This window comes from Betta splendens, chromosome 9 (assembly GCF_900634795.4).
Source record: "Betta splendens chromosome 9, fBetSpl5.4, whole genome shotgun sequence".
NCBI classification, from domain to species: domain Eukaryota; kingdom Metazoa; phylum Chordata; class Actinopteri; order Anabantiformes; family Osphronemidae; genus Betta; species Betta splendens.
This window is the reverse complement of record NC_040889.2, coordinates 15761626-15776134: the sequence shown is the minus strand read 5'-3', so window position 1 is coordinate 15776134 and position 14509 is coordinate 15761626. Positions and strand designations below refer to the sequence as shown.

The window sequence follows — 14509 nt, the reverse complement described above, 5'->3', positions numbered from 1 at the left end:
TTAACGCTTCAGCGAACAATGATTTGTCAGGATCCAGCGTCCTCATAAATCACGGCTCACGTCTTGAGACAGACGCGTTGTAGCACTCTGCTAAGTGTGAATGTCTGCGAGAGATAAACACGAAATACTCACTGTGTTAAATATACATGTGTTTTAATTAATAAGTGATTGGACACGCATAAAGCAGTGTTTCTTCCCCGAGCAGCTCGCGCCGTCGCATCACCGGCTCAGACTAATAAAAGGCGTCTTGCTGAGATACCATGTCTCGCTTCATTTAGCCGCCTCCTCTGTGGAGCCTTCAGTGGGAAGTGAGTCATTCCCTCCTGCCACCGTGTCGGTGGTGAGATGAGCCGCCTGACCCCAGTGCATGATTAATTAGAGATCATTATCCCATCTCCTCTCCTCGGTGGGTGCTGTGCTTTTGTCCTCGCCTTTATTAGTTGCACCAGCGGCTGCCTGGAACACGGGAACGCGCGTGTCGCCGGGGCCGGGCCGGGCCGGGGGCTGCCCCATATTCCACCCGCTCGAGCTCCTTTCTTCTCCATCACATCAAGACAAAGACGAGAGGCAAGCGAGGAAGGAAATGTTCAAGGGGGGACGGCGTGGGTATGATTAGAGCGTATTCACAGCGTTATTGTGGCTCAGCTAGAAAATGGAGCTGATTTCACAGGGAAAACACTTCTCAGCCAAGTCTCCGACTTATGTTCATTCATCCAGGAAGTGCAGTTATACAGACTGGATGTGCATCAGTTCCTGGACATGTGGAGGATATACAGTTATGCCTCCATTAGACACTATGCCGATGAGTCAGTGAAGCTGTGATGCTGATCCGATGCTGATTCTATGTAAATGATAGTGTATATTGGCGCTGTACAACTCTTATTTTGAATCAAATCATTAGGCTTAAAGATGCTCCAACACCTCTACTGAGTTGTCAGCACTGATGGAGCAAACACCGTTAGAGACGGAGGCTCCCTCTCCTCTTTAGGAAACTTTGTTTATGATTTCCAAGTTTTGATTTATCTGATCACAGAAGGAATTTTTAATTGCGCCTCAGAGCATTTTTAAGGAGCCACAGCAGGGAGCACGGTGGCATCTGGACTGTGTTCACATACAGCTCCTTCTTTGCCTGATGCAGCCGTTCACAATGTGGAGCGCACGGTGAACTGTGTTCACAGAAAGGGATTTGGCCTTTGACCTTGATGCTCCTTCTAATTTGGTTTGGTTGGTTAGTTGATTTTCAGGTGTAGTTTGTTATAGATCGCTGAATCATTGCCTTCGTTACACTTAAGAGCATCTGTCTCTCCTTGTGAACCACCTGACTGTTGCCAAGTAACCAAGTACTGTAAGTTGTCACGTTTCTCCATTTGTGCTTCTTTGTGGTAATTTTTTTTTTTCTTTTAATGCCTTTGTTCTCATGTTGTAATTTAGATGAAGTACCATTTTTCAATGTATCGTTTTGTGAAGTACTTTGAAATAAGCTAAAACCTGAATCAACAAATAATTCATTTATTATGTTCACAATGGTAGATGTCAGATGGGAGATGTAGTCTATGTTGTTTAGTATTATTTAAAACCTTTTGCTCCCATTTATCAATTGGACCAGACTAATACTTCAGGCCTAACATCACTCTACAAACAGTACATCCTGCTGTAGTTGTACAGTTCACAGCTTTATTGGTTTCAGTCTATGAAAAAAAAGGCTAAGACTGAATATTGATCTTCCATCTCTGCTCCTGCTTCTACCAACTCACCTTGCCTTGTATTTTTTCTACTCTTTTATCTTTGCTAGAATAGTTTTAACTTCAACATCACAGTCTTGCTTCTCCTGCAGGCCCCCTCGGTCAAAATCCAAGCGCTGGGAACAGACGTTCAGCTCGTCCTCCACTCCCAAACAGTAGTTGCTTCACAGCGGCTGTTTTGCACGCCAGGCAGAATAACAGGCATAGAATCAATCACAATTACACGTATACACAATCTGGGGTTATATCTGCAATGTCACAAATTCGGTTTCCATTTTTCACTCTGCTCACACAAAAACACAAACCAGGGATTGTGAAGTGCTCTCAGTCCGAGGACGGACGCTCAATAACAGCAGCAGTGAGCCCCAAGAGCTGACCCTTCTCTTAACACATACTCTGACAGCCACACACCTTCTGATTACCTTTCATCTGGTGTGCTCCAGCCATCAGACACTCCAATTACGTCTGCTAATGGAGCAGCCTCCTCTCCAGCCTGGCCTTCCATCTAGTTAGGAGTATGGCGGCGTATGTGGGAGAAAAACGGGCCTGTTAAAACCCAGGAGAGCGGGACTTGTTGCTTTAAACTCGCGGGAAAAAAAACAAATCCTTAACTAATAGCGGGTGTACTCATGCAAAGACATGGCTCAGCTCCTAGAAGACCTGAAGACCGAATACGCAGAAATCTCCTGCTGCACCAGGTTGATTGGTTTAACGTGATGTACTGTATGTGTGGCCACTTCATTATGCCTGCAGCCTGAATACATAATAAAATGAGTGTCATATTATCATTATAAATTACATAGCTACAATTAGGAGAATAAAGCCTGTTTAAAGATTTTCATTCCGACTTTGTTTGATCTGCACCCAGAATAAATTTCATGTCTGTCCTTTGCAGCTAAAAGAAAAGGAGCCGTGCAGCCCTTCAGGCTTTTTCTTGAAACTTCAGTAAAACCTCCTGAGTCTACAATAATTCCACAAAGCTGAGGAGATTTGTAAAGACACTTTAATGTGATGTCAGCATCATTCGCTGCTGCCATCCTGCTTAAAGGAGAGTGAGGCTCTGCAGGATTATGTCAGTGGCTTTTAACATGTAACTGTAGCAGCACTCACAGAGAAATAAAGCAAGCGTCAAAGGGCTCCGGTTCGCTCCTGCAGCGACGTCGACACGTTAGCGTGGGTCGGGGCGTCAAACCGGTGGCCCAACAACCCCAGACCCCCTGGGGGCTGTGCCAGATGTGACATGAAGTCAGGATCTGTGCTGAGATGATTAGCGTTGGGCAACGCTGGACAATCTGATTGACTGGGAAGAAATATAAACAATCATTAAGCACTTAAAGCTTAACTTTTATCTTAAATCAGGATCAGTGTTGGTTTCTTACTTTCTGATGCACAAGTGGCTCCAGGATTTCACCCCAGCTCTCCTCATATCCCATTTTGTTGTTGTGTATCTCCTCAAATCCTCATATTCCCATGCAATTTGGCTTAGTGAGTTATCTACTTTAGCTATAAAAGCCTGATCATCATCAGGCAACATGATACCCTGCTGAGAAACGCGACGGGGATAACAGCTTTCGCTGATTTCCCCGGCTCGCTCGATCACGTCCAACTGCACCGAGGCTTTCAGTGGACTGTCACAGAGTAGAGTGGGGTCATTAGGAACTCTCTCCACCACTCCTATCTGATGGAAGAAAGGTTGAGACCATCAGACCAGCGCCGAGAGCTGCTGCAATGACAGATGATGGCGGTGCAAAAAGGAATCTATCTGTGTTCGAAGTCTGCTCTCCACGGGAAGCTTTGACATCTCCGGCCGCTGTGCGTGGGGGAGAACTTTGTCTGTCATGGTTATTGACTGGGAGCTGCTCTCCAAGTGAAAAAAGCTGGAATGGACACTCAGTCTTCATGAATTGCTCATCAATATCTTGGAGAATAAGTAATCAATGATTCTGAGTACACACACATAATTCAAAACTTCGAGAGGATGCCTGGATTAGACACAGATCTACAGGGAGCAATAACGCCTCCAGATGCCTTAGTGGGAAAACCACCATCATTAATCTTTGCAAAGTCAACAGTGTGATAGAAATGTCTCAGTCAGTCAGTTAAATAAAAAAAAAACTGTCCCACTAGGATTAAGGAGAATGTGTGTGAGAAGTGTTCAAAAATAAAGCAGCACTGCCACACCACAGTCAGCTGCATGTAACGATTTCACAGAAGCATTCCATTTCCTAAAATGACTGGAATCTCATTCATTGGAATCTCATTCATGGTCCTTGGGTTGTGCAGGCAGGGCAGTGGGGGCATGAGGCTATACGATTATTCAGCAAGGAATAATCCATTTATCATCAAAATGAATGGACAAAGCAAAATGATTTATTGGGTAAATTGAGGCGCTCCAGTAAACCGCGACCTCTGAGGCAACACACACACAGCATGTTAACAACTGTACAGCCCTGTAGCCTCTATCTATTCATCCGACTATGACATCTTCCTTTAACGACCTTGTCGTCCTTCCACTCAGCTGTGAACTGAAGGTACTGATCAGTGTGATGTGGAATTGTTTGTTTTTTAGGATCCAGCATGGAAGCTGGACACCATTTTAGACTTGGTCAGTGTGGAAGTAGATTACTGGGGTTGTTACTGTGCTCACGTCTGAGCCACAGCATCATAATACAGGCGCCGCATGCATTATATCACAGGCAAAGGCTGTTCAGACATACAGTACCATGCATCTGGCTACAGGGGAGTATAGGCTGTACAGCGGGGATGGTTGCAGTAATTTTAGCTTTGCAGTGGGTGGAGAAGCATCCATCAAGCTTTTTACTTCATATCCTGTGGCAGTGGAACAGCTTGAAGTCACTTGGCTCTGATCGTCAAGACATTCCGTCTGAAATACTACGGTAAGTATTTCAGCAAAGGACGCCCGCGGCAGCTCACGTAGGGCTGAAAGCGAATGCAGAGGTAGACGAAGTGGCAAAGCAAACAATGCTGTCAATAGATATAAAAACAGAGTTAGGCAGAGCTGAAATTAAAGAAAGTGTTGACCTAAACTCTTAAGTTTCACTGTGGCGAATGTTATCCAGTGAAACCAGGTGTTTAGTAGATTTAGTAGGTCTGATGCTAGAATCACCATACCACCCTGCTCTTGTAATTGTGTTGTCAGGTGGTGGCATCCAGCCTACAGTATGTACACGTATGCCACCTGTACCTATGGCAGCTACCTGGAGAGGAACAGCAACCTCGTGCTAATGAAGTACAAAGACAGAATGAGACCAGCTGGGGTCCCACACCCACATCCTCCCCAAGGCCTGCAGACTGTTCATCTCCAGAGTGGGACGGTCTCTGGAGACGGCCTACGATTCAACCTGCTCTCACAAGTGATGACCCCATGATTAAGGGGGTCACAAAATGATCACACATGTTTCATTAATTTTCTGTTCCAGTCAAACATCGTGATGAGCAGAATGACCAGCCTCAGCTAAACAGCTGTTTGTGAAGTATTGTTACAATCAAGTCTTTTAGCTTTTTTTAAATTTTGACCTACACTGTGAAAGTCTTCAAAATTCCATCAGCCAGGAGAACAAATAACTGCTCTCATAATAAACCCCTGCAGTGTAATGTAACATTAATTTGCATAGACCTGGAATAGGAGCTACAGCATTTGGATGCAGTTTAGCTTTAAGCAAGTGACTGTATTAAAGATGAAACATTTTTGTTAGACAGCAGCAGTGGAGGTGGAAAAAAAGAGTAGAGTAAGAAAGAGTATGAGTTTGATTATCAATGCTACCAATAATATTAAGGGTACAGCATCTGCCTGCAGCTTCAAACAGGTGAAGACTCCTGGTAAAGTAGCTCATGTTTACAGTAACATGCTCAAAAAACAGACTTCATCTTACATTTAATGCACCAACAGGGACAGACAAGGTGAAATTTATGTTTGAAAACCACAGATACTTCCTTCAGAGCAATTCAATAAATACAATTTACAGTACATGCGTAACAATCGCTATTCAACACAAACACATGGTGGGAGGTGTGGCTGTCATTAAAGGTACAGTACAATGTGTAAAAGGACAGAGCTGCCACGTCGTCCTCGGTCAGCGATGTCAAGGGATGAGGTAACGCTGAATTTGAAAACTGGATTCAGTGAAGCTACTACGATGCAAAACTATACAATAGGTCACAGCTTCAGCGCACATTTTATGAAACTCTCTAAAGCCGAACATGCAAAAGCAATTCCCTTTCTGAAGCAGCTGTTTGGTTGTTCTGTTCACGGCTACTGTACAGGAGAAACGCTGTGTTGCAGCCTTTGTGCACATAAAAGGCTCATTCTAAGCTAGAGAAAATGGAACAGTTGGTATTTTCTATATATACATATTCATGAATATGAACATATTCCGTGTCTGCTTTTCTTACAAGCTGCACCTTGTGTCACTGTGCATTTGCCACATGCACAACAAAAAACACCATAAGTGATGTCGCATTGAGGCAGAGCATTTATACAGATGTTACCTGCAAGCTGCACTGATATAATCATTGGCTTATATGGCAACACCTTGACCTTTCATTGCCACCTGAGGTAATCTAATGAAGAGCAACAGATGCCACTGACTCAATGAATCCCGTGCCTCCTACAGCCCAGTGTGCTGTGCTTCTATTTCCCTCACACCGTGCAGCTGTGAGGTGGCTCACAGTGAAACGCCTGCACCACCTGCCTCAGGAACGGGCCGGTGAAGCTACAGCGCCACCACGTGGCCGCCGCCGCCCCACAGACGGCTCCCGCTCTGTTCAGACGGCGTGGGCGAAGGATCCGCGCGAGTCCCACAAACAGATCTGCGAGCACATGCTGTGACCATATGGCGAGTAGCGAGGCTTCTCATACAAAGCAGAGGCAGAGGAGCTTGTCAAACTTGACAACTGACTGAACATTATGGGAATTTTAACGTACGGCCTCCTCAATGTTAAAAATCAAATGAGCCTCTGCTGTCAGCCGCTGATTGATGCTTGGAACAAGCTCAACATAAAAACAAACTAAAACAATAGCAGCCTGCTAATAGTGGTAATGGCACAATAAATAACACACTAAAGATAATTATTAAGATAACACTTGCGAGACTTTAACATGTCAGTGTCTGATTGGCTCAAAAGTTTCAGAAGACGTTGCTCTATAAGTCAGCGTAAAATGGTAACTCCAGCTGTATTTAAAGCCTTGGCCTTGACTCTGGCTCAACATTTAACATCCATTCTTTCAGACACGTACGCAGCAGAATACCCATTAAGTCAATTTTTACAGCCATTTAGTTGTAGAATGACGATTATTGAGATAATTGAGGGCAACAGAGCGTTTTATTGCCGCTGCTGGCTCATATCATCATGGTTATTATTGGTTATGATTACAGAGTTTAAGTGGTGACCCCGTTTCCACTCGAGTCTTTGCCGCGTTATCTGCTTTTGTCTACATGCATTAAGTGGGAGCTCCGGCAAATCACTACACGCAGGCTGGATCGCTTGGACCTTCAGGCACAATGAAATGTTATAACATGATTGATTTTAGGAGATAAAAGGTAAAAACGTGCCAAAATGAATGCAGACAACACGGAATGTCAAGTGTTCACTGAGCTCTGTAGAAATAACGGTTTTATACACCTGTGGATGAACACTTTGGTAGAATCTACATAACTGTTGACTTCTCAACTAACACCATATATTTACAGTAGTAATAACATGTTACTGTATTTAAGGAACTTCTCTGACTTGTGAATTTTAAACTAAATGCATTTTGTTTTACTTTCTGTGAAGCAAAGCTGTTTGAAACCAGAAGCCAACATGGCGATGTGACTGTTACTTACAGTACGTTTTAGTCTAAACAGAACGTAAAAAAAAAAAACACACTGTTCTCTTATGATGCTGAATGTGACAACTGTGGGACTAGTAAATAAAAAAGACAGAGAACTGATAATTTGAAAGTCAAGCCTTGACATCATGTGCATGTTAGTGGAGAAAAGCTTCTACAGTTCTGACAATTTCCTTCACCCCCTTGAACATTGTGATCGTGCTTCTAAAGAAGGCATGGACTATAAATCACCCCAGTAGAGCTGTCAGTAGTCAGAGGGACCACACTGTAATATACATGTACAGAATTGTGTTCAAAAGGTGGAAGGTCAGAACAACCATCTGCTTGGATAAAAAAAAAACATGCTGGCTTTTCCAGCTGCACCTGTGACATGCTGGAGCAGACTGTGTTTGACGAGTTGAACTGCACCGTGAACAGAAGTGGGGTTGGGCTATTTCCTGTTTGTGGCGGGGTTCGGCTCAGATATTTAGTCCAGGGGAACTTCTGACACACTGGGTAACATGGAGACTGTAGCCCGCTTAGATTCCCTCATCTTATCCAGGCCAAAGAGAAGGTCCAGCTGGGTAACCGGTCGTAACCGCTCCTCATCTACAGGTCTACGACAATGGAAAAAGGCATAAAGAAGTACTATACAGACCTAATTTGAAATAGTTTATACTGTACTTTTATAAAAATATATATTTTTTGTTTCTCAATGGTGAAATGAAAATGACATATCTTGAGATGGTGATGAGGCTGTTTGAAGTATATTTGATCCACAATTTAATTTGCTTTAACTGCTTTATGTTTTCTTCTTTACAAACAAACAAAATTCCCAAAAGACATTTTTAAAAGACCACAGTACAGCTGCGTGTCTGTGGAAGACCTTTAGCATTTACTGCAGTCTCTTCATATTCATTCGGAACCACATGCTGACAACCTGGTATCATAATTGCAGAGCTCAGTTGTGGCTGTGGTGTTTAGAGTGCTGCAAACTTACAGTTATAATATTCTTTAGCAGTAATGCCTTGCTCCAAGAAGGCTTTCATCAGTTGCTTAGCAACAGCTGAAGGATGGGTTACACAGATCACATATTCCATGCCTTTTATAAAATATCACTTTTAGAACTCAACAAGTTTAATGACACACAGTACTTTGTGATGTGGTTGTGTGTGCATTCACCTGAACTTTCGATTAAGCTCTCAGTATTTAGAATCCAGCAGAATTAATCTGTGTTTTATTATAATCAGCTTTCAAATGTTGTGAAAAGAATGTACCACTATTCACATCGTTCTGAGTAATAGTGATGGCACCTTTTTAAAACTCACACTGATCTAACTTCAGAGCTGCAGCTGAACAAAGCACTACGAAGTCTTGTGGGTGTTTAAACATGACTCATACCTTTCCTCCTCCTCCTCACAGTCCTGTAGCTGCTGAGCAATTTGCCTCATCTGCTCCTTGCGGACGTAGTCCCGAACTCGGTACATGGCAGCATCACGGCACAGCTCACGCAGGTCGCTGCCAGAGTAGCCGTCCGTCTTCTCTGCAATCTCTTTCAGATTAATGGCGTTGCTCAGCTAACCAATGAAGGCAGAGCAAACACATTTATGACAATCATGTGGAACTACCTGTCACCACTCTGTGTTCTCACCGCCAATTAAATGTCACATTAAGGATAAAAATAGTGATGTGAAATGGTCTCTGTGAATGACTACAGAAAGCTGTGAATACAACAATTTCTTCTACTGATTAATTGGATGAAAGAAAAGCATCTTACATTTTCTCCTGCTAAAATCAGCCTCAGGATCTCCTGTCTTTGTCTCATGTTCTGCAAAAAACAACAGGCACTGGCTCTTATTTGGAAAATATTTATACTGTATGAATAAAATAATGATGTACCTATCAATAAAGGTACCATTGACCAGTTAACACACTTCGTTTACAGTAGGGTTTTCTCTTTTAAAGCACCACTTCACAACTCTCAGACATTTCATCTTTTGTTGTGTAGGCAGTAGCCTCAACAAATTAGAAATTTTTAGCACATTACTAGTACATTCTATATCAATTCTAACTACCGTATATTAATTTAAAATGTAAACAGATGTAACTTTAACCACATTTCAGCCACGCATTGATTCCTTTAGACAACATAGATGGACTCTGTGGTGCATGTGCCTTACTGGCAGGTCGACATGAAAAGTGGTGGGCATTCTGCGCAGAATGGCTGGATCCACATCATGTGGCCTATTTGTAGCTCCCATCACCATCACCTACAATAATAAGAATTACAGAGTTGTCAAATTAATTTAACAGTGCTCTGCTTCATACAGTTCTTAAACGCAGCATAGTGTTGTGTGTAACATAGTCAAGATAGCAAAAGTTTGTATAGTTTATTCTTTTCAGGTTCTTTAAGCTGAACATGGAAAGCAAAACACATCTACACAGATGCTCTAGACAGCTGGTTTAGCAACCATGATACTATATCTAGCAATTTTTTAGGTGTAGTATAATAAGAAAAAAGAAAGTATTCGGTTGTGTCACCTGAGTGTTTGAGGAAGTATCGAGACCGTCCCACAGACTCATGAACTGGGCTTTCATCATTGCTGTGGCCTCGTGATCCAGGCTGGAGCGATTCCTGAGAAATGATTCTATGGCACATAAGACAAAGAGAAAATTATCTATGTTTAAAAGAATAATTATAAAAAATAACTCATCTACAGTATTAAGGATTTCACGATTCTTGATTATCACTAACATGCACCTTGTTAGACGACTCACCAATCTCATCGATAAAGATGATACAGGGCTGTATCTTAACAGCCAGTGAGAAGACAGCAGCAGTGAGCTTTTGAGATTCACCATACCACATGTCTGTGAGTGTGGAGGCCTGAAGGTTAATGAACTTGCAGCCTGAGGCTTTGGCTGTAGCTTTGGCAATCATGGTCTTTCCACATCCCGGTGGTCCGAACAATAAAACACCTGCAAGGACAAATTATATTAAGTTCAATATGTTGGGAAATCAAATCAAAGTCTGAGGGGAAATGTTGCATGTATAATCCTTCTTTACATAATGTTTTCTCATACAAACAGAAATAGAAACCTTGGCCTATGATAACCAATTTGTTCCCACAGGCATACCTTTAAAAAGTTACATGATATAAACAAATCCATGGAAGAGTGGAACTGGATTTCCAAAGCAGCTAATTTTAGAAGTTCTGTATACAGCTTTGTGCCAAACAGTAAAAGCTATCTGCAGAAAGTAAAATCTTCCTCTAAGTGATCATTTGTTGTCAGACTGCCAAGAGTATAAATGTTGTCAGATGCCTTTTGGCAAATAGCTCTAGATAGAAGCATAATGTAGTGGATCACGTTCTAAAAATAATAGAAGAGAAGAATGCCTGAAAGGCGTACAAAAAACAGTTATAACATCTTCTGCAGACAAGTAGTTAGTCAAAGTTAGTCAAATACAATAGAAACTGATTTCACAATTAGTTATTGTTGTTATAGATCTGGATCTATAATATAGATCTATGGATCTGTTTTTTTAAAATAAATATCAGCTACAAGGGCATTTGAGTTAACAGAAAGTGATGGTATATGAGGATATATGACATGATCTTATATAATTAAACAGAGTCATTAATCAACCCTGTTCCTTTATTTTTTCTATAACGTTACAGGCTGTACCTTCCTTTTCTTAATTTCCTTTTCAATCATGAAATGTTTTTCATGTAACATCTGCAAAATGTTGAAATATACTGTAAAAGTGGGGTATTTTGATTTCTAATGCATCTTGATTCCTAAAACCCATCTGTTTATCTAAAGTTCAGTTCAGGCTCTGGTACCTTTAGGAGGCTGAAACAGTTTGGATCCGGATAAAAGGTGTCTTTTCTGAAAGGGTAGGATGACAGTGTCTTGCAGCTCACTGATAACCTCATCCAGACCTGCTATATCTCTCCAAGACACCTGGGGGAAGTAGAGGACTGTGAAAAATTGTGTCTGACTTTTCTATGAAATTGCAATTATATAAAAAAAACAGTTTGGATTCTAACAATGCCAATGTCATGGAGTGAAGATTACAACTGTTACCTTCATAGTCTGTGGATCAACCAAGTGAGACGCAATGTTCATTTCATACTCGGTTAGTTTGACCCCTTCAACTCCAATCCTCTTCATCAGCTGTTCTGCCTATAGAAATAACATAAAACAGGCACACCGGTAAAATGATACTCAAACTACTTTCACTTCTTAACCGCACTTGTGACACTGACAGCAGAAAAACAGAAACTTCCACCTTAAGTCAATTTAAAGTTTAAATACCCTTTTCTTGGCCTGGCTCTTCTGCTTGGAGGTAGGATCCATGGCTTCCACAACCCATTTGATGCTGTAGTAGGTGGCTGCACCAAAGATGGTCAGCCTCACCAGCATGCCCAGCACCTCATTCCTGGACAGCGGCCGCATCAGGGCCTCTCTAGGAAGATCTTTAAAAAGCATTTCTGACTTGTTGATTGATGTCAGTCCATTGGCTGGATAGAAAATACAATAAACGGAAAATGACACAAATGAAAACAGGAAACATATAATCTAGTTATATACAGGAATACAACCACCTTGCTAAATTCATAGCACATTTCTATATTTTATTTCTGTATTTCATGTTCAAACGTGCAATGGGCAACATCAACCATATGTTTAATGTTCTACCATAACATAATGTTTTGGTTATAACACATACAGTAGCCTCTCTGTAAAACGGTTTTCAATATAGTGACAGATTTGATACAGTATATATTGCGGGAGATGTCTCATAATTTGAAAACTTTCTTTCTTAAACTTTCACTTAATAATAAAAGTGCGAAATGCGGCTTTCGCTATTTCAGCTTAACGGACACACGATTCAGAATCTTAGTTTAGCATTTTCATGACAGACTAAAGCTAACTAGCTTGACTTTAGCTTCACTTTTCTATAGCGTGAAAATGCTGATGTGACTCAAAACGAGTATTCTCAACTGTACTCCTGTTCCGTGCGTCGGCGCACTTTAAGTGTAAATATGTAATACAAACAATAAGTAGCCCCACTTACTAAGACGGATACCGATCGCAACAAATGTACTTTCCAGAACATAGCAAGTGCAGGAGGTGCACCACAATTAGTGAACCGGGTAGGAACCAACAACAGAAGTTCCGCCATTTTTTTCTTTCCACCTTTTCAACGAGCACGCACATTTGATAGTTGTCCACTGGATGGCAGAGCCTGCAAACAGATGACACACATGTCAGCACCATGGACAGCTTCTAGGTGATCACAACAGATGGGCTTGAAGGTTGTAAAGGCGGAAAAAACAGCGACTTTGAACATGATTGCGTGCTTATGTGCATGAACAGTTATTGTTCAGTGCCCATGCAGCAGTGCTTAGTATTTTTAATGCTAGTAAGAAAGAGTGAGTGGAGACATTTATATAAAAAATATATATATATAAGTTGTTTTTGACTGACACCATGTAGTTTTATGACCACAATATTCAGAGATTTTTTTTATCAGTTACATAGAGATTGGACAACATGGAGCATGCAAGCGCATCCTGGGGAATGAGCCTCGCAAATAAATCCAAGTTTGAATGCTCAAATATGTAGCCCTAGGCTGTGTTCAGCTTTCCAGCCATTTCCAGGACTGTCTGATAGTGGATAATTCAGTTGTCTTAACAGTAGCCTCAAAGATAAAGCTGTAACAAATGGGGCTCTCTTACAAACAATTTATTACACATGGGCCAATGGGATTGGTAACTGTCACAGATTGTGAACTAAATTCTAAAATGCTGTTACAACTTGTATCCAGACTGGTCTCGGCATCAGGATTTCTCCAGTGAAATAACACTACAGAGAAGCATGTGATTAAAGTGTAGAAAAACTATGAATTTGTAATAGCAACAATTTATGTCTGATGATTTAATGAGCACACAAGTTCCATTTGGTGTTTTGTCCCCAAGACTCTCAACACTGCACCTGGAGCAAAAATAAACAAAGGGTTTACACAGTAATATTCAAGTCAGAGTCCACAAGAGACAGAGAACAATCTGGCCCAGTTCTCAGCAAGCATAATTAACAGGATTTTGAACAATGTGCTAGAAAGTAGGAATTGTCTTCCCTTTTCTCTGCTCTAGTCTTTCTGTGGTGAGTTAAACCCTCCAAAGCAAAGTGATGCAGAATTTCATCCCTCACAGTTGCGGCTTGCAGCTTGCAGCATCCAGCGAAATTAAGTCCAAGCTTGTTGTGGAAAAGGCAGACAAGCTGCGACTGTGTACACCTTTGGCTGTGAAAACGCTTCATAAAAAGCTTTAATCCCCCTGTACTGCAAACAGCAAGTCCCAAGAGATAGCAGGCTGACAGGGCCATTTTGATGGGTCTGGGCATAAAAGCACAGGCCTGTGTATCTGCAAAGTGCAGACGGGCCGCTACGGTTCCCACAACGCCTTGCACCTTGTTGCCAAATAACACGTGGGTGAGAGAGACAAAAAAAAAAATCTCCTCCTGCCTGCACTGCTGTCAAACCTTCACTACTGTAGGTTATAGCCAAAATAAAACTTCTGCTCCGAGCACTCAGGCTAAACAGGCTGGCAGCTCATTGCTTGGCACAACAGGAACATTAAAGCTCACGGTGCTATGTTTAGACCAGATTATAACACGGCATTGTTTTATGAGCGGGGCCACAGGACAGTCAATGTACATGTACACGTAAGTGTTGACTTGTTAAACACTTCAATAAAAGCTGGTCACAAACAGCAGTTCATTACGCTTTCAGTCTATTAGGATAAGTGATCATTTGGGAGGAGACCATTTATTTTCCCCTTCCCCACAGGAACCGCAAAGATTTATGAGTGCAAACACTAAGTGTTTGAACTGGACTTCTCCTTTAGTACATTTACACTGGATCACAGTA

General features: G+C 41.8%; 1 protein-coding gene across 1 annotated transcript; it reads right to left on the bottom strand.

Annotated features, from left to right (window-relative positions):
• Positions 1-5620: 5620 nt before the first annotated feature.
• Positions 5621-12807, bottom strand: atad1a (ATPase family AAA domain containing 1a). Its single transcript, XM_029163490.3, has 10 exons — positions 12656-12807; positions 11893-12098; positions 11662-11760; positions 11418-11538; positions 10351-10551; positions 10114-10220; positions 9753-9842; positions 9350-9400; positions 8974-9149; positions 5621-8189 (listed from the first exon to the last, which is right to left on the bottom strand). The coding sequence occupies exons 2-10, from the start codon at positions 12064-12066 to the stop codon at positions 8060-8062; spliced, it is 1149 nt and encodes a 382-aa protein (XP_029019323.1). The 5' UTR covers positions 12067-12098; positions 12656-12807; the 3' UTR covers positions 5621-8059.
• Between the last annotated feature and the right edge of the window lie 1702 nt (positions 12808-14509).